Here is a 26669-nt window from a genome sequence, read left to right on the forward strand (position 1 = left end):
TCATTGGCTTATTCAAAACTAATATTCAAAACAATTCCTCCAATTTAAATACGATGCATCTGGGTTCAAGATTATCAATAAATTTCAACCATGTTTTTATTTATGTGAACCCCAGAAATGATTTACAACAATGAACAGTGAGAGTGCAGTTAAGACATCCAAGAAGAACATACAGAAACTATTAGTTGTGATAAATAAATTGTAAAATTATAAAATTAAGTATTGTCAAAATATCCAGATAACCTGAAGAAAGAAGAATTTAGGCCTATATTATTCAGAATAAAATTATTTATAGAAGATTGGTGAGAAGATTCTATTTATTATTAACTCAAACTATAGACATCTCCAGGATCCATTTTGGGACTAAAACTACCTCCATATTTAATTAATATTGACAAAAGAAAAGAAAAATTAATCATCTTACTAAAATTCAGTATTTTTGTGGTAAACAAAAAAAACAGTTTTTTTAAAATTATTTTATATTACCATTTTGTAGCATTAATTTTCCCGTTTCCAACGATATACAACAATAAGTAGATTATTGACCCTAAAAATAATATAAAAATTCTTTCCTAGGAGTTTGTCAGCTGTTTTTCGACTGGGACAGTGCCTCCCGTTTTTTGTGATTTCCGAAAGTAAATTTTTTTAGCACATATATGTTCTTTTTTCTCGATAACCGCTAAAGATATCAATTTGATATTTTTTGGGCTTATAAATATTGCATAGATACATAACTGGAATTAATAAAAACGTCGTAATTACCAACAATACTAATTTTATAAATATACTAGCAGAGTACCCGTCCTTCGTACGGGGTTGGAATATCAGTATAAAATGCTTATTGCAGTTATACTCAAGCTTTGCGTTTGCAATAAGGAAGGACATAGTTTGATAACATTTGCTTTTTTAAATTTACAGTATTCTATAGTATTACATATCTACCATAGCCATAATGTTCTACCACTTCACCTAAACAATAGAGAAAAATAAATTATCAACAATTCGCAAAATATCACAAATTATTCATGAAATGAAAAACATAAACATAACTGTAAACAGTCCTACTTTGACAGTTCTCATTGCGAATCACAGTTTTTTGTTGCTGCTTAGTTCAAATTAGCTGTTTTCATAAATGCAAAAAAATATAGTGCTGCACCCTGTTGGTAAATCTTATAACTTTTTAATGCTTTTCCATGTCATAGAACTAACTTTTTTAGTTGAAACAGCTGACTAAATTCTTTAATTCCCTTTAAATATGAATACTCAAAAGGTTAACCTTGGGTATTACAGAGCCACAATTTTTATTTGAATCTTTTTAAATATTCTTTTTTTTTTTTTAAATCATATAAAATTTAAAAAAAAACTCAAAAAGTTATATTTTATACATTCCACATGTGCAATAAGACTAGATCTTTCAAATGTAAAAAAGGAGTCAGCTGTCTTTAATAGTTTTTAAAAAAAGGAACATATGTTAACATGGATAAGGATAGGGCGCACTGACCCCCTTAAGACAAAAATAAAATAACAACATATTTCGAGGTTTATTTCAACTGTTGAGTGTAGCAAGGACCAGCAAACTGCATCAATAGCGGTATCGTAATGCTAGGTATAATCGATTGATTGCGTGGTACTAAGAACGTAAATTTAACTATTAAATAACGAACGCAGTTTTACTATCTTTTCTTCAATATAGTTGTATCAGAATAACTTTGCACCGGTTTATGCGTATTACCTGACAGTGAGTTTAATCAATTGATTGCTTGGGTGTCAGAGTTGATGTACAGTAAATGTGTATCTGTAATCAGTCGAGTGTTAATTTATAACTGATTTACTATGTCATAGAGCAGGACAGCAATAAATGTTATTTGGCAAAGTGTTGTAAATTGATAATTGATAACAATTGTTCAATTGATAACAGTTATTTATTTGTAGGAGTTTAAATCATTTAAATTTACACTAGGTTATTATGGCAAACGAATGCCCCAAAACCAGCGTGGATACCCATATTTACCTTTTCAGAATAAAATTCAGTACTATAGACTGAATAAACATGTTATATATTATTTAAATTACTACTTGAACAGCATCGTACGTGTTATTAAATTACCTCAAAGTAAACATTACGTCAAATAACACTTGTAATAATACATTTACCCTTATACTCTTGTTGTGCCCTTAAATATATTAAATTAAAACCCATTTTGTTAGAGCCACTTCTTTCATTGTATTTAATAACAAAATCCAAAACTTAAAGTAAACATGAAACAATAATATATCAAACCAGATGACAAGCAAATAAACAAACTATTAATGTAGACCTCAGGACATCTCCCTCTTAAAGTTCTTCTATGAACCTCTTGGCAGGTTTAACAATTCTGGTAGGTCTGTGTATGGTTGAAGAATGATTATGTAGGTTGGATCTTGGTGTATGTGTCTGTCTTGGAGGAAGTGTCTGAGTATGGGGGTTTTCTTTATCAGGATTTTCTCTTTCTCCAGAGGAGAACATAGGGAATAAGAATTTTACATTCCTGATATATCTTCCTCCCTTTTTTGTTTCAACGTTATATTTCCTGTTCTCTAACTTCTCCTTGATTACCCCTTCTTCTCTTCGGTCCGATACCCAAACTTTAGCGTTTTCTGGGTAATCCTTGACCTGGGTCACTCTATGTCTTTTATTGAACTGTTGTTCCTGTTTCCTCTTTTCTTCCCTTTGTCTAAGTCTATATCTATTGTGATTTGGAGTGGCTGGAAGTAGAGTTGCTTTATTCACTGGTAGATTTGTTCTTAAAATCCGTCCCATTAATAGTTGTGATGGGCTATAACCACATTCCTTTGGCGTCGTATTGTATGCCAATAAGCCCAGATGTCTATCCTTACACTTCTTTAATATGTTTTTGAAGATTTTCACACCACTTTCAGCTTGACCATTGCACTGATGATGGTATGGTGAACTAGTTTCCACTGTGAAGTCGTATTCTGATTTGAATAGTTCCCATTCTTCTGATAGAAATTGCACACCTGAGTCTGATCTAATTGACTCGGGGATGCCATGCTTTTCAAACGATGTCTTCATTGATTTAATCAATATTGCCGTTGAACAGTTAGATACCTTATATACATCGATGTATTTGGAATAATAATCCATGAGAATTATGTATTTATCATTGTTGAATTCACAAAAATCTACTCCGATTTTCTGCCAGGGTCTTTCAGGAACCTCTGTAGGAATCATAGGATGGCGAGGAGGCACTCTGTCAGCAATGCATTGCGGGCAATAGGTTACTTTTTGTTCGATGTGATGATTAATTTTGGGCCACCATACTGACATTTTAGCCCTTTCTTTACATCTTTTAATACCTTGATGACCTTGATGAATATTATCTAACATTTCTTTTCTCAAGGATGGAGGAATCACTATTTGATTATTTCTCATAAGTATATCTTCATTGATCGACAATTCTGCTTGATGATCCCAGTATTCTTTTAATCTTTCATTTAATAGGTTCTTATTTTTAGGCCATCCTTGAATTGTAATATCTAACAATTCCTGTAATTCTTCTCTTTGATTTTTTTTTATTACATCTAATTTATTAGATGATACTGGGATTGATTGAACTACTGTTCTTACACATGCTTCTGCTTCTTCTGCAAGTTTCTCAATATCTTCCTCTTCAGTTTTGTTGATTGGCGCTCTTGATAACGTGTCGGCAGTTGTTAATTGTTTTCCTGGTACCCACAATATGTCGTACGAATATCTCATTAATCTCATTTTAAATCTCTGAACTCTTAGCGGCAGTTCATCCAAACCCTTACTACTTAAAAGAGGAATCAGAGGTTTATGATCAGTTTGAATTTGAAACTTCAATCCTGTTATAAAATTTTTGAAACGTTCACATGCCCATACTATTGCATAAGCCTCTTTTTCAATTTGTGCATATTTCTGTTGAGTCGGTGTTAAGCTCTTTGATGCGTAGGCCACAGGTTTTAAATGTCCTTGATGTTCTTGCAAAAGTGTTGCACCCAAACCATAAGCTGATGAATCGGCCGAAATTATAGTTCTCCTTTTCAAATTGAATGGTATTAAGGCAGGAGTTGTTTGTAAACTCTTTAAGGCTGTTTTAAATGATTGTTCTTGACTAGGACCCCAAACAAAAGCCCTATCTTTTTTTTAGTAGTTCCCTCAGTGGTTGAACGATATCAGCAAGGTTTTCTATGAATTTTCCGACATGATTCAACATCCCTAGAAATCTCCTAACACTTCCCACATCACTGGGTGTGGGGAAATCGATTATTGCTTGTAAGTGTTTGGGATCTGCTTGAATCATACCAGAAGAAATAATGTGACCTAAGAATGAAATCTTTGTTTTTCCTATTTCACACTTGTCATTTAAGGTAACTCCTTCTTTTTCCAATTCTTGTAACACTCGGTCTAGTCTGCTGTCATGCTCGGGTTTACTTTCTCCGGTAATTAAAATATCATCCATATAACACAAAATTCCTGGGATGTCTCCAATAATACTTTTCATCCTGTTACAAAATATTTCCGGGGCTGTTGAAATTCCGAAGGGAAGTCTTTTAAAACAAAATCTACCAAATGGTGTTATAAATGTTGTCAATTTTGAGGAACCCTCATCTAGCGGTATTTGCCAAAACCCCGAATTAGCATCTAATTTTGAATACCATTTGGAATTCCCTAGACATCCAAGTAAGTCCTCAACAGTATTAAAAACGTTATTTTCTCTCTGTAAATGGTTGTTTAAAGCTGAAGGATCAATGCATATTCTTACACTGCCATTAGGTTTAGGTCTTACCACCATTGGATGACACCACTCCGTAGGTCCGCAAACTTCTTCAATGATTCCCGCTTCAACCATTCTTTTAAGTTCATTTTTCACTTTTTCTCTTAATGGAATAGGTATGTTTCTAGGAGTTTTTAACTCCATCGGTACCGCATTTTGTTTCAGTTTAAGTTGAGCTCCTTTCTTCATCTTACCAATCCCATTAAATAAACTTGGATATTTATTCTTGATCTTCTGTAGGTCTGTGTTGATATTCTGGTTGCTACAATATTCACTTGACTGAATGTCATTTTTAACTCCTCTGATGACCCTTAAGAACCCTAGGGCTGAGATGCATGGTTTCCCAATCAATGCTTCCTCTTGACCATTGATCACATATATTGTTTGACGAGTTGTTTTATTCTTATACTGAATTACACCTTCAAATTTACCTAAAACTGTTAAATACTTCCCCCCAGGTGTTTTTAAAACAATGTTTGATTTAGTCAATAATTTGTTTCTAGCCATTCTTGGAGGCACAATCGTCACGTCGGCTCCACTGTCAATCTTGAAATGTTCCAATTTCCCATCAAGTTTTACATCAATTTCAAATTCATTCTGTTTATTGTAGTTCCTTGTTGTCGCTCTTATTTTCTTAACTTCAGCTCTGTTAATGTAATACCCGTCCTCGCTTCTATTATCCTGTTCCAATCTGTTCTCGGTATTTTCCTGAATTTGATTCAGGGTTGGGTTTCTGTATTTATTATTCTGTCTCTTTTTACAACATCGGCTGAAGTGTCCTTGCAATCCACAGTAGTAGCATTCAATATTCTGAGCAGGACATTCCTCCTTAGGATGCCTCTGTCCTCCACAGTAAAAACAATTAGAAGTATATTGTCTTATGTTTTGTTTCAAGTTCGGATGTTTTTTCACTTGGTCTATTTCTGCAAAATCTTGTTCTCTTGATCTGTTAACAGTAATTTGTTGGTTCTTTATAATTTCACTTTGTTTCAATCTATTTATTGTTTCATGCAAGGTTAGGTCAGCCATCAGTTGAAGTTCCTTAGATAACTTTGAATCTGTTATTCCAACAATGAGTTTATCCCTAATAAGGCTGTCTTTCATGTCTTTGTAATCACATGAAGAAGCTAATTGATGTACATCTGTTATAAAATCGGATATCGGTTCATTTTGCTTTTGTACTCGTTGATTGAATTTCGCTCTCTCATAGGTCAAATTCACCCTTGGTGTAAAATACTTATTAAGTTTTTCCACCACTTTATCATAAGTCTTTTCATCTTCTTCTGTTACTCCTGCTGCTATTAATACATTTTCTGCATTATCACCCATGGATATTATAAGGAAATTTACTTGCTTTTCTCCATCTATTTGATCTAAATTGGTAGCATTTCTGTACCTATTGAACTTTTTTAACCATGGGCCCCAATCTTCTGGTTTAAAGGAGTATTTATCAATGAAGCCCAATGTTGCTGAATGTTGTGTCATTTTAGATGTTTGTCTTCTTACTGTTATATCTGAGTTTTCTGAGTCTGACATTGTAATGCAGCATATATATTAGACACCCTGTTACTCAATTTATTGGGTCTTTACCGCTGCCACCATGTTGTGCCCTTAAATATATTAAATTAAAACCCATTTTGTTAGAGCCACTTCTTTCATTGTATTTAATAACAAAATCCAAAACTTAAAGAAAACATGAAACAATAATATATCAAACCAGATGACAAGCAAATAAACAAACTATTAATGTAGACCTCAGGACAACTCTTTACTCACAAGATGGTAAATACATATAAAAAGATTCGCCTATTGGGTCTGATGATGATTGGAGTGTCCAATCGAAATCGATCTCCATTTACTTATGTACTGATTTATGTATTTACCGTCTTGTGAGTAAACAGTATAAGTGTAAATATGTTATTACAAGGTGTTATTTGACGTATTTGTTGTACTTCCAGGTATATTATTTGGCAGTGTTTTAGTGTAAAAAAATTAACACCCTTCCATTTTTACTGTAAACACATTCCACGAGAAAAAAATAGTAACAAAATGTGTTGAACTGTTTTTTAAGGCAAGGGATCTCCACCAACAACGAACAACGGGTTCATTGTGACAGTAATTTAGTGTGACTAAAAATTCAAGGACGCTGATACGAATGTTGAGCAAGAAAAATGTGTAAGGTGTTGCAGATTTTAGCTAATGAAAGCCAGAAGGTGTTATGTATCACGGTCTGATAACAACATCTGTCTTGTTTTATCAATCTGCGAGATCACTCACTGTGGCGAGCGCAAAGGCTCTGGTGGTTTTGCAAATCAAATCACTTAGCAATAATTAAAACCTTTCTACAGTTTTACTTTTAAATACAGCAACACTTTGTGTCATATATGCGGCGTTTTCATTGCAACCGTTATAACTTTGTGTAATTATTTGGCGTAATGAAATAATTTTATAGACAATAAATAATTTTAATAAAAAATTCTATTACAATGCTATTGGTACTGATTGTGTATTAAATATGCATTCATTTTTGAATAAAGTAAGCGGGCAGCTCATTTTGCGGCCCTAGGGATAAAACAACCTGCTCGGTTCCTAAATAACGACGACAGCTGGCATGGCCATCAAAACGTAACTTTCAACCACCAATTAACGTATGTAAAATAGCTTAAAACATCGTAGTGTGGTGAAAAAGAGATTTTCCGAACGAATAAAGGCTTACCAATTGTTTGCAATGTCATACGACCAAACATTGTCAATTTTTTAGTCTTATAATCATGGACAAATATTTCATAGCATCTCAATCGTCACCGTTTAGCATATAACACCATTTACTGTGATCGGTATTTCTATTTTTAAACTTTAAATGAATTTAGTAATCCCATGCATGATGAAAATACGCCCTTCTCCCGAAGAGCTAATCTTTCGGAAACGTCAGAGGAAACATATTATGACATGTTAAACTGTACCAAACTTTTCAAAAACACAGTAAAATCCAGGGGGAAAATTTTTATCATACTGTCCGCAAAGCAGCCGTTTTTATTAGTTGTCTGATCGTCCGAAAAATCACCGTTTTCGGGTAGCTTCAAATAGAGAACACAAAAAACATAAACAATTGTAAATCTTTTGGTTCGCTAATCTCAATATTTGTTTATGGCAGTAGATATATACAAGTTCAGCCGTCTATCTGTGCGCGCGGGGGCCGGTGGTCAGGTTGCATGGCGGGAGGGTGGGAGGGGGCTCTTTTCTAAAAACATTGGCTACCCCAAAACGGCAACGGGAAGTTGAGGCAGCCCAAACTGGCCTGCAGGTGTAATCCTATTAGTGACGCTTCCGTGTACGACCTAGTACAATTTTGAATTATGTAAATTTTACTAAGGAAATACGAGGTCATTATCCTATATTATTAACAGTGACATAGCAATCATTTCTGTTTTTGTCACATTCCAATCGGACATATTATGCGGTTTTACAGCAACAATAAACGGTAAAATATTCACATTGCATATATTATTTACTAAATTGTTAGTTTCAACGATGTCAATAAGGATATTACCTTAATGTTGAAAATACCCCCGCCACAGCAAACCTGCAGACTAAGCGGATTTCCGTATGTCTGATTAGATTTAGGCCTACAATAAAATGTCTACTTAAAAATTTAACATTTATTTCCTATTTAAATAGAATTAATTTAACAGGTACTTAGGTTTGCTGCATTAGGGAGGGTAAAATTGTTTTTTTTTTTTTTTTTGGAAAATGTTAATAGTTAGTAAGAAATAAAAACATTTTCCAAATTTGATCAAAATATGTTCATAAACAAGCAAACTACAACAGTTTACTTAATCTCCATAAGAATAACATGGGAATTTAAAATTTACATTTTTTTTGTATGTAGTATATATATATTTGTTATTATTTCATATTTTCTACTTTTGTTTGGTGTACATTATAATTAAATTAGCTTTCTAAATACTTTATCATTCTCTTTCGATAATAACTACGTGTTGTGTATAGTATTTCCTTTTTGTTTATATTATCTTATTTTGTATAATGTATATAATTTAGCTTTTAAAATATTTGGTTATTCTTTTGAATAATAAATTACGCGTTGTATAATAGTATTTCTTTTTGTATTTTCATATTTTCTTTTTTTGTAGACTACGATTTAGCTTATTATATTTCATAGTTCTCTTTGAATAATGCTGTAACCAACACGTTGTATATAGTATTTTATTTTTATTTTGTATATATGTACATTTTAACTTAGCTTATTAAATCATTTATAAAAAATCTTTTGTTATTCTTATTAACTTGGCCTTTAGCTATACAAACATGGAATAGCAAGAAAGCACAATTATAATAAAATTTAAATATCTTTATGAGGTACCAAAGCACTTCTAAAGTGCATATTAAAGGTGAATATGAATGAAGTTCGAGTGCAAAATCAGTTGTGAATTACTGTTGGGTTGGTGGAAATGAGCGAACAATGCCCTCAGTCGCCCCTACCGTAGGTTTTCTGCAAGGATAGTAGCGAAGGGTTCGCGCGCACAGATAGACGGCTGAACTGTACATATATACTTATGGCACATTATAAGTGCTGTTTACCATTTGAAACACGCTTTATAAATACTGCTAATCACACGATATTTTAAGTTTTGTTTCTAAACAACAGAATTTTTAACATTGCTGACGTCTTTAACCTCAAATTATGTGGTCTAATTTTGTAACGATAGAAGGTTATTTCAACAGTATGATGAAAATAGTTGTTCATCACACTGAGCGAAAGTGTCTTTTTGGTACTGTATTTTCAAGCACGGCGATTGCGTACCGGTACCAAAAAGAACCAATTTCGCTCCTAGTGACGAAATATACTATTATGTTTTTAAAATAAGTTAAAATATCTTTTAACACTTTTTTTTCTTTTGACCATGAAGTAAATTAACGTTGAGAATCTCAAATAGTCTTTTTAAACCATCAGCGATGACGATCACTCAATTTTGTCTGGTAGAGTAATTGTCTGGTGCTATTTTCGTCCTAATTACTTGACTTTAATCTAGCACAGCCTTTGTCCATTAGCCCGTGGTTGTTCCTAGGGGTAGTCCGGGGAGGGGAAGGTGTTTTCGTGGCCCGTAGTGTTATACAACATCGGCGCCTTATATCCTAAGAGAGCTTTCTGCACCTCTCTGCTGATTAAATACTTTCGCATCCATTATTACCTCGGGGGTTCAGCCACGTTTTCCTCATTCGCAACTCTACTCTGTAATTTGATATGGTAAATACTGTGCTATATCTAAAACATAAATATAACAAACTGACACTGATTGCTTTCACTCTGTTGAATCGTCAACCGTTTTACTTTGCTGTGAATTAAAAGTCGCCATTTGTTTTCAACTACAACATTTGGGGAAACTTTAGAAATTTTTTTAAACAGAAGGTTATTGTTACTGTGTGCTTTTAGGCTGATATTCTTTGAAATGAATTATTATAGAAGTATGGTATTGATCAGTGATCACATCCTAAACTGCATCTATCCGCACTTAAACCTCGATCCGACCGCGTCTGCTATTGGATGGCTTGGTAATAACAGAGTTAGAAACTCATACGAATAATTCATTCGAGGTCAATTTTTTACCCTAATCCTACCAGTGCCAGTATTAACTGCGGGCGAGAAGTTCTGACAAAATATTCTGTGATGAATTGGTTATATATGATTTAAGAACTTTATTGAGCGGAGCGAAGCAAAGCGAGCGAAGCTCTTATACTACACTCCTGCTTTGGTTTTACAAATACTCCTCCTGAACGGTTGAAGCGGTCTGCACCAAATTTAGCACAATCATAGTAACCGACCATGGAAAGGTATACATCTGAAATGGTACAAATCGGACCACAGGGCTTTTCTCTACGTGAATTCAAACTTTTGGAAATTTAACATCGGCCTTATGGGTTAATTGGTTGCCATGTCATTATTTGCGAGATAACAATAAAAAGGTAAACAAGAGTCGCAACATATGTTAGTCAAAGAATCATCTAAATAGCATATTACAAATACCGTACAGAGAAAAAGGGAAGAACAATCGGATTAATATCATTGAGTATAATTTACTACAAAATGAAATACCAATAATTATGGTCGGTGGAATAAGGCTGATGCACCATTAAATAGACACTCCATTTATGTGAATAAAATGAACCACTGCTTTGGATCCTGCAAGTAGACAATTAATTTACATGAACCAAATGCACCATTGAGTTTGGATACTCCAAGTAGACAATTCGTTTACGTGAACCCGACGTATCATTGAATTTGGATACCGCAAGTAAATAATTCGTATCATTAACTTGGAATACTGCAAATAGACATTCCATTTATGTAAACCGTCAATGGCGTACCATTGACTTAGGATAATGCAAATAGGCATTTTATTTATCCGAAACAAATGTATCATTGGCATTGGATACTGTAATTAGACATTTAATATATGAGAACCAGATGAAACATAAACTTTGGTTCCTGCAAGTAGACAATTCATTTGCGTGAATCAGACTTATAATTGACTTAGAATACTGCAAATAGACATTCCATTTAAGTGAACCAAATATACCATTGACATTTGATCTGCAAGTATTTAATCTCATTTGCGAGGAACAGATGTAAAATTGACTTTAGAAAAGTATTGGATTAATATGCTAGCTCCGCTCAATATTGCAAGCATACAACCGTATTGCACACCTAGTATGATTTAGTTTTGGTGGAACACTTTGGGCGATACGTTTAGTACAGAACTTCGTCTGATCATTTGCTTGAAGCATTTCAGACCATAAGTTGGGAAATTAACTTTCGGTAATAAGTTTCGGGAGATTTTCTTATGGTGGAGAACTTCGGGCTAGGAGTTTGGTTGAAAACCAGAAGTCCACGTAATCGTTGAGGAAACTCGTGTGTTGAGATCTCATGTCGAGTACGTAGGACAAAGAGTTTTTTTAGCAAACTTTGGGCGATGAGTTTGGTCAGAACTTTAGTCTACTAGTTTGATCGAGAACTTTGGGAGAGGAGGTAGGTAGTGGGTAAACCAAGCGAGAAGTTCGAATGCGGATTTCACTTGAGAGCTTCCTGGTGGCAACTAGATTAAATTCTTTGAGTTGTTCGATACAAAACTTTTAATACAAACCAACAGCTTTTAGCTGTTAATACAAACCACCAGACCTGCTTGTGTAATCAATTAAAATTGTCTTAGCAGCTGATAAGTTGACGTTTGAAGTATTACAATTTTACTTCTTTTTTCTCAATCCATGAACCCCATTGGTCTGTTACTCGTGTTGTAAAGTAAAACAAAAATGCTGTTAAGTATGTAACACAATGCTGTTAAGTGAATATTTTAAATTCTAAGAACTGAACTGAGACGGCTAGTTAAACCAAAAACAAAACTGTCGTAGGTAAGTATAAAAGACATTTTAATGTATTATGCCACGATGTGTGAACTATGTAACGCAAGTAGTAAGGAGTGTGTTGTGTAGGCACAGTTATGCTTCCATGTAACTTATCTAGTGTGACTTTACGCCTGGTTGACCTGCCTTTATTACCTACGTTAGACACACACAACAGAACTTGCTTATACAGATTGGGACTTTGTCTATAGGTACTCCATCTTTTAATCTGTTTGTCCTACTTAAAAACTAGAATGCGATTTGGTTTTATGCGAACTACATCTTACTGACCTTATTTACGTTAAAACGTTTTGAAATAAAACTAATTTGAATAACGGACGTACAGTAATTTTTGTTATAAGCTTTTGTTAATGTCAAAAGGGATCACTAATTATTGTATAACTTCGTCTTGTTGTTTATATAATTTTTCACATTCTCATTTGTTGAAAAATAACTGTAAGGTAGTGCTGCTTGAAAAAAACAATTTATTGAAGAACAAGACAAATGAGGCTTGGATGTATTCTTAATAGATAGAAAAGCTCCAAAGATTGAATTAGCGATTCCTGATAAAAAAGTGGAGTAATATTTTTGTATACAAACAAGATTTAGGAAGTTAAAACTGACAAAACTAAAAAAAATCTTCACTTGTGATGCTAGACGTTTGACATTTACCTTTATACCCTTTGAACTTCTCATTTTTATGGATGGATGACCTTTGATACTTGTGCTGTTCCAAAAATAGTAACACTGATGAGAAAAGAAAATAACTTTGTATTAAAAAGTCTTTTAACTAACGCTAGTTCATTAAATAAACTCCCAGAATTTTTTATTTTTTTAGTTTTATAAATAGGCAATTCTTCATGTTATTATGGTTTTCTAAATTCATTACTAAGACAGTTAGTCACGAGCATGATGGTCTAATGGTAAAGCGCGGGACTTCGGTCCTTGAGGTGTCGGGTTTAAATCCCGCCAAATCACCAATGTATTTGATCTAAGTGATGATGCCACAACCCCTAGGTCTAGCCTGATCTAATATGAGATACGAAGTCCAAGCTAGAGGCCCTAGCATCCTAGGACAAAAAAGTCACTGATTTCCAATATAATATTTTTCATGATTCAAAAGTACATGATGGAAATCAAGCATTGGTCATGCTAACAAATAATTTTTATTTAAAAGGAATATTTGACAATTTCCTCTTTTTATATTTTTTTGCCTATAAATAGTGTGACAAAATTCTATTTCAGGATGACAGTGTGAGGTATTTATTGTTAGATAAGTGTTTTATGTTGCAATGTGATTCAAGTCTGATAATAACCTCAGTTTAACTCATGACAGTTTGTGATAGGCATGTCTTTGTTTCGAGGTTCTTGGTGGACTTTAAATAATTTCGTAAGCGATTTATTTTTACATATAGGCCTATCTATGTTTCCTTTTACGCAGAAGGAAATGTTATTTCTCTTGGTGTAATTATAATCCACATTTTTGTTGTTGTTGTTTTCTCAATAGCATTAAGAATAGTCGTTTTGTATACAGGGTGATTAAGTTTTGCACCTTTCATATCTCTATCTATGATTGATTAGTTTTGTACTTGATATGCATCTGTGGTATATGCATCTGTTAATTCATTGTTTGTCCATGCTTATACATTTTTTCTCTCTTCCCCTATACATAAGTACATCAAGAAAGTATTTTTTCGTCAAATTTTTTTTTTAGATTGAGTTTTAAGTGGAGTTATCCATTTTGGGTCCTCTTGGATCCAAAAAGCTGTTATCGAAGTGATGTCTGTAGGCTATGTGGATATGTGAGTAAGTGTGTGGATGTGTACAGAGAGAGCTACAGATTACACCTGTGGTCAGATTTTGATGACATTAGGTGTGTTAGTACTGATCTATCTATGGTATATCAAGGCATTTAAATTTTTTTTATGGTGATTTTTTCCTTAAAAACTTATTACAATACAACACATACGATATCAATTATTAATATGTTTAGCTTAGTATAGCTCTTTTAATTATAAACAAAACTGTACAATCCCTATTGCTGTAAATATTACGGTTCAAAAGGTAATTGCAACTTATGTGATTTTCCCATAAAAACCCATAAAATAATGGAAAATCTTATTTAAAAATTGACTTGACCAATTTTTATGAAAATTTGTTATGTTATAATCCATGTAACTCTACGAAAAATTGTTAACCCCCCTCCACTGTAAAAATGTTAGTTCAAAAGATATTGCAACTTTTGTGATTTTACCCATAAATATCATAGTTACCTCTACTGCTTGTTTATGATAAGGGTTGTCACAAGCTAATGGGAGAAAGTATGTGTCAGATTGCTGATACGGTACTGTTTACTTTATTTTAATTTCTTCAAGAGATAGGTTTTTGATGTTTTTATTAATCTTTGGCCATGTTGAATATGATTGTTTTTCTCAGTTATGTGTACATTTAACCATATAAATAAATTATCATTATTACACCTGAAATCATCCAGTTTTGGTATTTTATACTTGTAATTGAACATTTATTGCATTAGGACTGTAACTGATCTATTGTATCTGTTGTATCTGTTGTATGATGAACATTAAATACTTACTGTGTGGTGTAGTATCAACTGACTAATTTTTTTCCTGTTATGTGACTATATCTGACCATTGTTGTCTGTTATGTGACTGTAACTGACCATTTTTGTCTGTTATGTGACTGTAACTGACATTTTTTGTCTGTTATGTGACTATAACTGACAATTTTTGTCTGTTATGTGACTATAACTGATCATATTTGTCTGTTATGTGACTATAATTGACAACTTTTTCTGTTATGTGACTATAACTGGCAATTTTTGTCTGTTATGAGACTATAACTGACCATTTTTGTCTGTTATGTGACTATTACTGACCATTTTTGTCTGTTATGTGACTATTACTGACCATTTTTGTCGGTTTTGTGACTATAACTGACCCTGTCTCTGTCTTGTGTAGCTTTAAATGTCCTGTTTTGTATACTTCGTTCTTTTGACAGCTTATTTGGTCATGTCACTAGTTTTGTCTGTTTGGTAACCTGTATTTGACCTCAACCTTGTTGTTTTGTTACCATAACTGATGAGTTTTCTCTGGTTTGCGGCTGCATTTGATGACATTTATTTGTAATTTATTATAACTTGTTCCATCTCTTAGTTTTAGAATAGATTTCTTGTATCGTACTGTAATGAAGATGACTGGACGATGAGTGTTCAACGGATGAGGTGATAGCTTTGTCACTGACTAAGATCAGCTGTTTCCTTAGCCAGCACCATTTGTTAATTAAAATTCAAATAGCCAAGGACAGCTAAGCAGAGTTATAAATCATCAAAACACTATTAACTTTTCTCAGGACAGAACTAGCGGCCGGATTTTTAAGAGAGCTAACAAAACCACTCTGCTCCCAATCCATAAGCTATAGCTACTGTAACTGACCAGTTTCCTTTGTTTTCCAGGGTGATCGCGATGGGGCAGCAACAGAGACTGATCTGGACAAGGAGATGGAGAAAGTTTTTGCTATGTCCGACAACGAGCGCTTCAACTTGGCGAGCATCTCCAACGACCCGGAGTCGCTGCCCGACTTGCGCAAGTTTGATGAGCAAGACTACAGCTGTGAGTGACGAATCTAAGACGGTTCTTTCCGTGTTTCAGTTATTTCATAGCATAGCTTGAATGTTGAATACATACGTCACTATAATCAAAGTTTTCGACACTATCTGTACTGACAAATTCATGTCGTATGAACAAGGAAGAGTTGTCATGAAATGACCAATCCTCCGTTTTTAATACGCTATACAGGAAACACAAAACACAATTTTACTAGAAAGAAAATATGCACACAGTGAGAGTTAAAAAATATAAGAGTTTCATAAGTGAAATATATACTTGGTAAATTACAGCAATAACTCCTTCATGTCAAAGCATACACTACACTTCTGAGTTGATTTTGGTTAAAATTTTATGGCCATGATCATCCGAATTCAAGTGTTGGCCAAGCCAAGAAAATTATAGCCCAAAATACACACAAGTTACACCAAAGTTGACAACCAGGTTTTCGACTAGTTTCGGAAACTTGTTGCTTTTTCTACAAAATGCAGCGACTTTTTCTGTCGTCAACTAGTGGAGCAACAAGTTTTCCACTTAATTTTGGTTTCCCGCAGAGAGTCGGTAAGATCAAAGAAAGTTGACAACAAAAAGTTGAAGACTAGTTGCTACACGTTTTGCGCAAGCAACTTGTAGAAAACTAGCGGAGAACCATCCCCCCTCCCATATAGTACACATATTGTAAATGTGTATTATTGAATTATTTTAATTATTATAATAGGGTAAATGTTAGCTATCTTTCTATTTAAATATCTTAATTAGGCCTAATAACTCTGGATGTGTACAGAGCTAAAAAGACCACGCCTGTGGTCTGATTTTGATTAAAATTTGTATGTAGGTACTAATCCATAATATTTCCAGGTATTTTTGAATTTTTTTGAAATTTTGTTTTTTAATGGTGATTTTTTCATGATAAGACGGAAAATTTGATTTTTTCGGAAATGGCTGAAACGACTTTAATAAAGATTTAGTATGTTGTAGCCACCCTTTAAATTCTGAAAAAAAAAAAAAAACAGTATAAGCCCATTCCCAAAAAAACGCCCATTCCCACCCCCCATTCCCCCCCCATTCGCGCGCCCATTCGCGCGCTCCCATTCCTGTAAAATTACGGTTCAAAAGTTATTGTAACTTAAGTCATTTTCCCATAAAACCCCATAAAAAAACAAAATACCCCGCCGCAGCAAACCTGCAGACTAAGTGAATTTCCATTTGCCTGATTTGATTTACACTAAAATGTCTCCATAAAAAAATCACATTTATTGGATAAAAAAAAAACCGTTTTTGATTGAATTACTACCTTTGAGGTCCTTATAGTTCTAAACAATATAGTGCAGCCCCCCCCCCCCCCCTTATTGCTGCAGCCTGATTGCTGTAAAAGTTACGATTCCAAAGTTAGTGAGACTTTTGAAATTTTACCTATAAATTTTACCTATTTATAAATATCATAGTTACATAGTTACTAAATACCTATTAAATATCATTATTACTCTAATCACTTATCCATGATAATGGTAGTTGACAAGCTAATGGGAGATAGTATGTGTCAGATTGCTGATTCAATAACGTAACTAAAGTACACATTATTTTCTGTTTAGGAATGATTGTGTCTTCTTCGTCCAACGACATCCTTTGACACAACTGTGTAACTGTACTGATAATTTCGTGCCTGTTCTTTGGCAACAAGTTTTCCACTAGTTACTCTAAATTAGTAAGGAGCAACATTTAGTTGTAAACTTTTAGTTGTCAACTTTTGGTTGTCAACTTTGGTGTAAACGCGGCTTTATACCATTTTTCTTTTTAACGTGATTTGTTCCATTGGAGTGGGATGTTAAAGCCGATAAGAAACATGTTAACTTTTAATGCAGACTGAAAACATCACCCTTAAGAATTGCATTTTACTAAAAACCTTAAAAGGAAATATATTGATGTCCATAACTTTACCCTTTACCGGTTCATAAAAAAACAATATTAATCAAATTCCTTAAGAAATGCATTTTACTAAAATCCTAACAAGGAAATATGTTGTTGCCCATAACTTTACCCTTTACCGGCTCATAAAAAAAGAATGCTAATCAAATTCCTTAAGAAATGCATTTTACTAAAATCCTAACAAGGAAATATGTTGATGCCCATAACTGACCTTTACCTGCCCATATTAAAAAAAATTATAATCAAATTGAATTAAATAACAATATTCTTGATTTGCAGTTTCGTCAAGAAATTACAATGGCGTCATCGTCTGTAAATAAATATCATTCTGTAAATAAACCAACCATTAAAAAATATACTTTTGTTATAAAAAATATCCTCAATGCTCATCTTGTAGCAATATTTTTAGTATTACATAAACATTTCTTCCTTTTACTTTCAGAGTGGTATATTGTTAGTTTGAATCTAGATGTCCCTTGCAGATATTTTTGATTGATATTTGTAAATGAGCTCTTCCAGAAAGTCAATACCACTCTCCAATAACTAATAGGTCTCCATTATTCTTCCCAGTCCGTGGTTATTGATACCCTGAATCTACTCACAGATATTTTGCCAAAAATGAAAAAAAGATTGAGACCAAAATCATTAGATTAAGGCTTGTCTGGCATCGGTCATAACTAATTTAACATGATGTTAATGATAACTCCATTTAAAATACAAAGTTGTACAAAAATTCTAGTGCTGACAAAATTTTTTTATAGGCCTACTGTATGTATTTTTAATAGAAGTCTTTTATTTTTGAGAATAATTTTACAATGAAGACAGTTTTTACAACTATAGGCCTACTTTTTTTTACTTGTGCCATCTTTGAAAACTTGATTTTATTTTCCTTTTTTACTATACCTAAACCTGTTGAATAAGAGCTCTAAAATGATCTAAAGACATTGTGTACCTATATTTGTACCTAAATACGAAACCCAATATCTGTATCAAAATAGTAACATAATCAACCCCTTTGATAGGAAGAGCCACCCTATGTAGGTGGTTGTTATGTAAGCTTGTGATAATAACCATGATATAATCTGATGCTGGCAGCTAACTATAGCTTTAGTAGGTACATACAATTTGTTTTTTTAAGACTATTGGCTTAAGATTTTCTCTAGTTATGCAGTGTGAAAAGTTAATATTCCTTGTAGTGAATTATTCATTGTTATCAATTATTTTTGAAAATCCTATTGTGGCAATAAACCACCCAACAGTTTGACTGATAAAAATGTATGAGATGAATTTGTTTAGTTTATCAATAAAGTTGTATGGCACTTAACTTAGTCGGTTGGCTTAAGCATTAGAGTTCACTTATACTCCGTTCATAAAATGTAGGAGGTTTTAGGGGAAGAAATCTATCCCCTCCACTTAAACCTACTTTTAAAAATAATAGCTCAACAGCTGAGGTTTGCCAAAATTTAAATCAGCTGTGCCATCCATATAAAGTAAAAAAAAGTAGTAGGGGAAATTCCCCTCAAACCGCCAAATTTTGTGAACAGAGTATAGTATCTGTAGTGCTGTTCCCTGTGTAGTCCGGAGAAAAGTTTGAGTTACTTTCAAAGTACTAAATTATGACCTGGTTCACTGGGATTTATGACCTGTTAAAATAAAAAAGTTGGTTACAGTTTATTTATTCTTTACAAGCCTATCTGCAGTGTGCTTGAAATGCATTGCTTTTTTGCTGTTACCCGCATCCAAATCAGACTGATTAGTTCAAGCAGGTTGTGAATAAGCTGTAATAAACCACATTGCTGTGTTTTCTTTATTGAGTGTACAATACTTACTTCCTTATGATAAGAAAGTTTTGGCATGTAACTTTTTCATAGTTACTTCTAACTTTTTGAATTTGTTCACAGCTCACCGAGGGAAGAACTACCCCCATATCCATATGCCGCTCAAAATTATGCACTCTCGGTCTATGAGAAAAAGAACCAGTTCAACTCGGGAGAGCCATGAAGGACATGAGGTTAGTGTTTTGGTATTAATACCTAAGCTTTTTGTTTTATTTTGACAAGAATGAATTTAGATAAATGAAGTTTTGTGATGGACAAATAATTGTGCAGTGCAAAATTACAAGTTGATAAAATAAAAACAGTTGCATTATTTAAAAAAATAATCATTATGAACTAGTCTTTTATGTTGTGTCTTTCAAATTTTGTAATTTGTTTTAACAAATATCGTAGAACCGAAATCAAATTATTTGTTACACACTCTGTTTGTTCAGTTTTGTTTGTACTTAGTTTGACAACAGCTGTTTTGCATAAGTTTGCTTTGCATCCAAGTTTTTAATTTTGTTGTTTTACAGGAGTCAGAACAGAGAGAGACAGCAGAAGATTTGGACTCTCCTCCAGCATTAGATATTACAAGTAGTCCATCTTCCAGGTTGGATATGTAACACAGTATTATTATCATATAATTATAAATTTATGAAACAATAATTACAAGAAGTTAAAATGTTCTTATGCCTGCATGATGTGGCAATATTAAGACACTACAGGGTGAATAAAAAGTCAAGACCCCCCCATCTAATATTTTTCCAAGTAAATATTCAGAGGTATCCTTTTGGTGGTCGTGCTATCTTAGCAGGAAGTTTCATTTGATGATTTTGAAAATTTTGAGTGTCCCCCCAAAAGGGGGATTTGGGGGGCAACTTAAATATTTCAAATGTAAACCCCCTTCAAGTGACACCTCATTTTGAAGTGTTTACAAAAACTTAAAGAATGGTGAAAACTAGAGGTCGCTATCTCTTCTCTATCTAAAATTGTAGCCAATATTACAATTACGAACCAATATTAACCATTGATTTTCCACGACATTTGACGGGCTACCATTTTTGATAGAGAAGAGATAGCGACCTCTAGTTTTCACCATTCCTTATGTTTTTGTAAACACTTCAAAATGAGGTGTCACTTGAAGGGGGTTTACATTTAAAATATTTGAGTTGCCCCCCAAATCCCCCCTTTTGGGGGGACACTTATAAGTTTTAAAATCATAAAATGAAACTTCCAGTTAAGATTGCACGACCCCCATAAGGATATCTCTGTATATTGACTAGGAAAAAAAATAGAGAGGGGGGTCTTGACTTTTTATTCACCCTGTATATTATTGTGTGTATTGTGTCAGCATAAAGACATTTTCATATAAGATTAAATGGTATGTCAGCAGTATAAATAATAAAAAAAATAAATAAAATAAAAATAAAAAAAACAATGGAGCAAGAATTGACTCCTGGGGGAAACAACTATTGGATTTTTTAAAGTATACTCTGCATTATTTTTTGAGACATAATAAGTAATATTATAATAGTTAGATTGTAAAACTTGTCAAGGTATTTTCTCAAGACTGTTAAATGCTGCAGTTAGATAAAAAATGATAGGTTTTTATTTTTTCCTTTCCTCAATGATAGAAAAAATAACAATAACTTGGTCACAACAGTTGTGCCTAGATCTAAAACCAACTTGTACAGCAGCTTAGCTTCTTCTATAGGATCGACGTTGGTGTGTGGCAACTTCACACCTAATGCCATGGTAATAACAGGAATAACATAATCATTGTGCAGACGCTACATTATAAAATACTGCAACAGCTGTTTCTATATGCCATTCCTATGGCATTGTCACTTCTGACTTGCCGCCGCCTTGTAATAGAGGAGGTTATGACAGCAGGTATGCTGATGTATGTATGATGTATGATGGATGGTATGTATGATGATGATGAGGTATGTTGAAATGGGCATTTAGAATGCATAGTATTCTATCGTATAGCCTCTACAGTAAAAAAAATTTAAAAAAATAACCGCTTAGCCGACTATATAGCGGTAGCTCTATTTGTTTTGTACCAACAGGGTGAATTTTCTAGCCTAGAACCAGAAGGAAACAATTAAAAATGTTTGACGTCAAAGTGTTAACTTATCTACAAGGAAAGTCATGTCCACGAGTCCGTCCCAGTCAGGTGATAATCTAGTTAGACGCAATGTTTACATCCGCTGTAGTTATCACATCAAAGTGTTAAGTTCTTATTATTTTTGTAATGTTTATTCAATACTTCATTTTCATAGTGGGAGCTGTGTATACACTGTTTTGGGGATGATTCCTCCTTAAATAAACCATATTTAGGAAATTTATCAGTCTATTCAATCAATAATTAATTAAAGAAAGTAAATAATTAAAGTTAAAAAATTCCTGGTAAAATTAAATTACTGTTTACAATGTATTGGAATATTTAAAATACCTTTTTAAGCAATAACTGGGAAAGCAAACTTTTTTAGCCAGTTTAACCAATTCACCAAGCTATTTAACCTGGTAGAAACAAATGTGACACGGTTTTGACCTAAATTTAAAATTAATTGCATCTAGAAAAGTTTTTCAGCTCCTAAACAATCTCCCTGCAATGCTAAAGTCTTAACTGAAAGGTTTGTGAAATATGTACCAGTTTGTTACATTTGATACTATTGTAGCTTTTGTCTGTTGCTTTGAGTCTGTAGGGACAACTGATATTCTTGTATTCAAGAGAATATTGTTTATGTTTCTTTCTAGAGTAATATATATTAAAGTGGCAAAAATCTGGGGTTTTTTTTCTTTTTAGCCGATGGCTAGGTTATGGCTTTTTACGAATCCATCCAGCCTTTTTTTAGTGTGACTAAATTTATTTATATTATTCATCATTATGTAATAATATACCAAGAAAATTCCTTTTCATTGGCGATTTTAGTTGGCAAATCAACAAGATAAAAAATATATTCTGTAATGAAACATAGTCGAATACAATGTCACAAATGCCTTATTAGTAACTGGTTTGTACGCTTTAAGCCTTCTTGAAAAAATGAATTTTGCAAACTTATTAATTTGTGTAATTACTCAGTATTGTGATTACAGCCCAGAAGAAGTGCGAGCCGTCAGCACCAATGAGCCGGATGAGAGCTGTAGAGATGACTCACCCCCTCCCCCACCCACCCCTCCTTTGGGAGATGAGCCAGCTGCTCCCACCATCGAACTGTCAGAGATCACGGAGACGTTCTCACCTGACCGCCGGGTTCAGTTTGATATCGGTGAGTTAACTTGACAAAGTTTAACATATTTTAATTAAAAGCTCATGTATAACAAATTAAGCTTGTGTTACTCAATAAACTTCTTGATTCTTGATCTTTAAACCTGTGTTTAGTTATTTACGGGTTTCAAATTTTTATTTAGAAAATAAAATGTAGGCTAGTGGTATTGTTAGATTTAGTGAAAAAATCAATCAGTCTATTGACTAAGAGACTTAAGTTGGTCTTTTCAACCGGATAAAAATTGGGATATTTGTTATATTTTCCTCACAGTTAGTCATGTCACAGTTAGCTGTAAAATATTACTTAATGGCCAAATAATAAGAAATTCTTGAAAAGATAATACTGTACTGCATCAGTCTCCACATTATCACATTTTTCTGTTGAGAAAAAAATAGGATACCTTGTATTATGATGTATGTTTATTTTGTTGACGAATTTACAATTATTAAAATATCAGACTTGAAGTATGAGCAGCAAATAAGATCTTTTAATACTTATTTAATAATTCCTCTTTGCATCTGGTGTTAGCTGGAGCTATATTGCAAAAAACGGGAAGCCAAGAAAGAAACGTAAGCATTAGATTTCCAGAGACCACTCTTAAGGCCCATTGTGCTGGACGTCGCGCTATTTTTTTGTTGTCCTATTTTATTTGTTAGCAATGATCAAAATTCGAATGTTGGGCCGGTTTGATAAATTTATGAAATCAGTTATATTTTATATTCAGCTATATCAGTTGATTGTAAATCAGTTATATGAATGGTGTTACACCTTACTGTTTAACATAAGTCAGTAAACTACTTCCATTAACGAATGTTTAAAGTTGGTATTTTATATAAACTTCAACATAACTTATATTAACTGGTGTTTTTTTTCCTTGAGATGGTCTCAGCGATACACCTGAAGAATCTGATGCCAGAAGAAGAGACAAGGACATGCTGGAAGACAGTGAAAAGAAAAGGAGAAAACATAGGTAAAGAAAGATTACACATAAATATTAATAAAACTAATTAGTGGAGTTAGAAATAACATTTTCAGAAACTGATTATGAACCAGTGGCTAGTAAAAAGCAGGTGGGAGCTGCTTTAATTAAATTTTCAAAATTTCAGATAAAGGTTCCTCAGTCCCCTCCAGCTAGAGGGATGCTTCAAACACTCCAAACCCATGGTAGACTCTCCTGCCAAAGGGTGCTAAATAAAATCCGCCACTGAGGCCAAGAGGCCTTGCTAAGTAACTGTCTTAAAAAATATGTGACTTTTGGCAGAAAACACAAGAAATACTCGGAAGAAGACCCTGGATGGAGGAAAAAGTCGGGAGCTTTCTTGGCTGTGGACAACCGCAGGATGAGCATCCAACCTGAAGAAGCTCAGAATTTACAAGAGGTGGACCAGGATGACCTCACTAGTAAGTTCCAATCAAAATGGAAAATGTCATGATTTATGATGTATAAATAACATTGTAGTCCCTAACTATACTAGGAATATAGCAGTTAAAATTTCATGTTTGAATAAATATCGCGACTGTTTTAATAACAAAATAAAATGCCTTTCTTAAAAAGCATTTTAGGACTGGCAATTCCTGTCCATATATGAATGAACCTTAGGTTAGTCTCAAATAATTTCATCACAAATCGCCCATGCACAAAAACTGTCAAATGACTTGGTAATCAAAACCGAACACTTACTCATGCCTGCTCCTCAAAATAACAGATTCAAGCTCCACATCAAACCTTACATTGTGTTCTATGTTTTTAATGTAACCAGGAAGAAAATTCTACACTCTTAATTCCTGATTTTATAAAAAATTAATTTAAGCCTGTTGTGCAGTGAATGCATGTAAATACAGATCAGTTACACAGGTGCTAATGTTAAAAGGGAAAGGAAATTATTAATTAATTATTAATGATTATATTGATGACTGTATGTAAAAGGCAGAGTATATACCATTCTTGAAGTTTGTTCAACTTTATTTAGATAAGTAAGTGGAAATACAGAGCAACATGATCGTATTGTCATAAAGGGTGTTTATTGCCTTAACATATTTGAAGCGTGCATTCAAAAATTTATCGTTTGGAAGTTATCAACAGACTTTTACGCCTAAGTAACGTTTAAGTGCTTAAAATATATTTGATCGCAGGTCATAGATTTGATGTGCCCCGAGGTATACGAAGGTTTAGTGTCAAGTCCAGAGTATCGATGGCTTCTATTGGAGATACGAGCAGGAAAAGCTCAATGATTCCACAGACTCTGCCGTTCTACTCCTACAAGAAGTCGTTTGATCACAGTCCACACAAGGTTAGTATGTTATTAAAAAAGCCATAACCATAAACATTACGTTGAGCAAGTTGACTTGTTATTTATGACTATATGTATTACATACGCTATACATATTTAGATGTTTTCTCATAACCAGAATATTTAGATGTTTTCTCATAACCAGACTTTTAACTTGATCTCGATCTAATACAATTATCCTTCTTAAGTGCCTTTAACTCAAAACTGTAACTGAAGGAACAAAATGTTAAAAGGGACTATCACTTTGCATTTGTATGTTATCTATAATCTGTATTCTCATTATGAATTATATAATGTCATCACATTCACATATAAATATTATTTACTCTTCATATTTTAAATCATTTTCCATAGGAAGTATCTAGAAATTAAGTAGGCATTGACATTTAGGTATTAACTTAGTATTTCACATTTTCTTAATGATACTAAATTTATTAATAATCTCTTTCATTTTCCAGTCAAGTTCAAGGATTTATTTTATGGTATACTTAACTCATTAAGTAGTGTTTGCTTATATTACTCTTTAATTCTGCTCACAAAAAGCCATATTTTTTTGATAATTTTGCATCATTGTTACCTACATTTATGGTTTGAAACTGTCACTATAGAGAAAGGAATCAGTTAAGCTTCTAATTAGCTTTCTAACTAGGAAAAACTAGCAACACAGTTGTTTGACAAATTTTTTTTCACCAGTCCATCTTTATGTAGCAGGATTGGTTGCTGTTTATAAATGAGAGTGAACACTTGAAATTGTTGGCTCTCCATAATCCACCTCTTAGGGGCTGAGAGGGTGTCATATAATTGGATTTTCAAAAATTATATTAAAACCAACAAATAAACCAGGTTTAAAAGGTCAAAGTTTATGTACTCTCTGATCTTATAAGAGTGATGCCATTGAGTATAAAACACAATTGCATAGAGTTGTTTAACCCTCCCGTACAGCTTATAACAAAATGTGCAACACATTTTCTAAATCCAAAAATAGACGTTTCTAAACTAGGCACTAAACACTAGACATTAAACAACCAACAGGCACCTAGCCTTGATAAACAAATAATCAAGGAAAGCTCAGTACAATTTCTTAAAGGGTATATAGATAATGATTTGAGGATGGCGAGACTGTGAAGGCTCCTTTCTCTATTTGGCCAGGCAATAGTGCAATTGGATTAACAAAACTGTAATCAAAATTTAAATAGATAAATTGTTTTAATACTTAAATATTTTACATAGGCCTATTTGTAATAAACTAACTCATATTTGGTAGGTATACATTTCTAAAGTAATGTTCATGTTTTAAACTCGACTTTTCTTACAGTTGAGTTTAGGTATAGAAAACACTGGTTCAAAAAACACAAACATGTAACTTAATAATATTTTTGCCAAAAAAAAACTTTCTATTTTATAACGTTTTTATTAGCTTGCTTTCTTGTCCGGTACAAATTTTGCAATAGATTGTAAACTAACTTCCCAATGAGCTAGGGACCTGATATGACTTTATTTTCACATTTCCCTTGGGCTA

The 26669-nt window shown here is 33.3% G+C and overlaps 1 protein-coding gene across 3 annotated transcripts in view; it reads left to right on the forward strand.

Annotated features, from left to right (window-relative positions):
- Positions 1-26669, forward strand: part of LOC128996028 (band 3 anion transport protein) — a 75544-nt gene that overhangs the window by 25271 nt on the left and 23604 nt on the right. For all 3 annotated transcript variants that reach the window (XM_054421146.1, XM_054421147.1, XM_054421148.1), the window contains 7 exons: positions 15691-15847; positions 19669-19778; positions 20118-20194; positions 22687-22859; positions 23739-23829; positions 24121-24260; positions 24993-25150. In XM_054421146.1, the coding sequence (XP_054277121.1) occupies positions 15691-15847; positions 19669-19778; positions 20118-20194; positions 22687-22859; positions 23739-23829; positions 24121-24260; positions 24993-25150 (906 nt within the window). The remainder of the gene's footprint in view (positions 1-15690; positions 15848-19668; positions 19779-20117; positions 20195-22686; positions 22860-23738; positions 23830-24120; positions 24261-24992; positions 25151-26669) is intronic.

The sequence above is a fragment of the Macrosteles quadrilineatus genome, unplaced genomic scaffold (genome assembly GCF_028750875.1).
Source record: "Macrosteles quadrilineatus isolate MER2022 unplaced genomic scaffold, UCM_ALF_1.0 Scaffold_5__1_contigs__length_97177068, whole genome shotgun sequence".
Lineage (NCBI taxonomy): Eukaryota > Metazoa > Arthropoda > Insecta > Hemiptera > Cicadellidae > Macrosteles > Macrosteles quadrilineatus.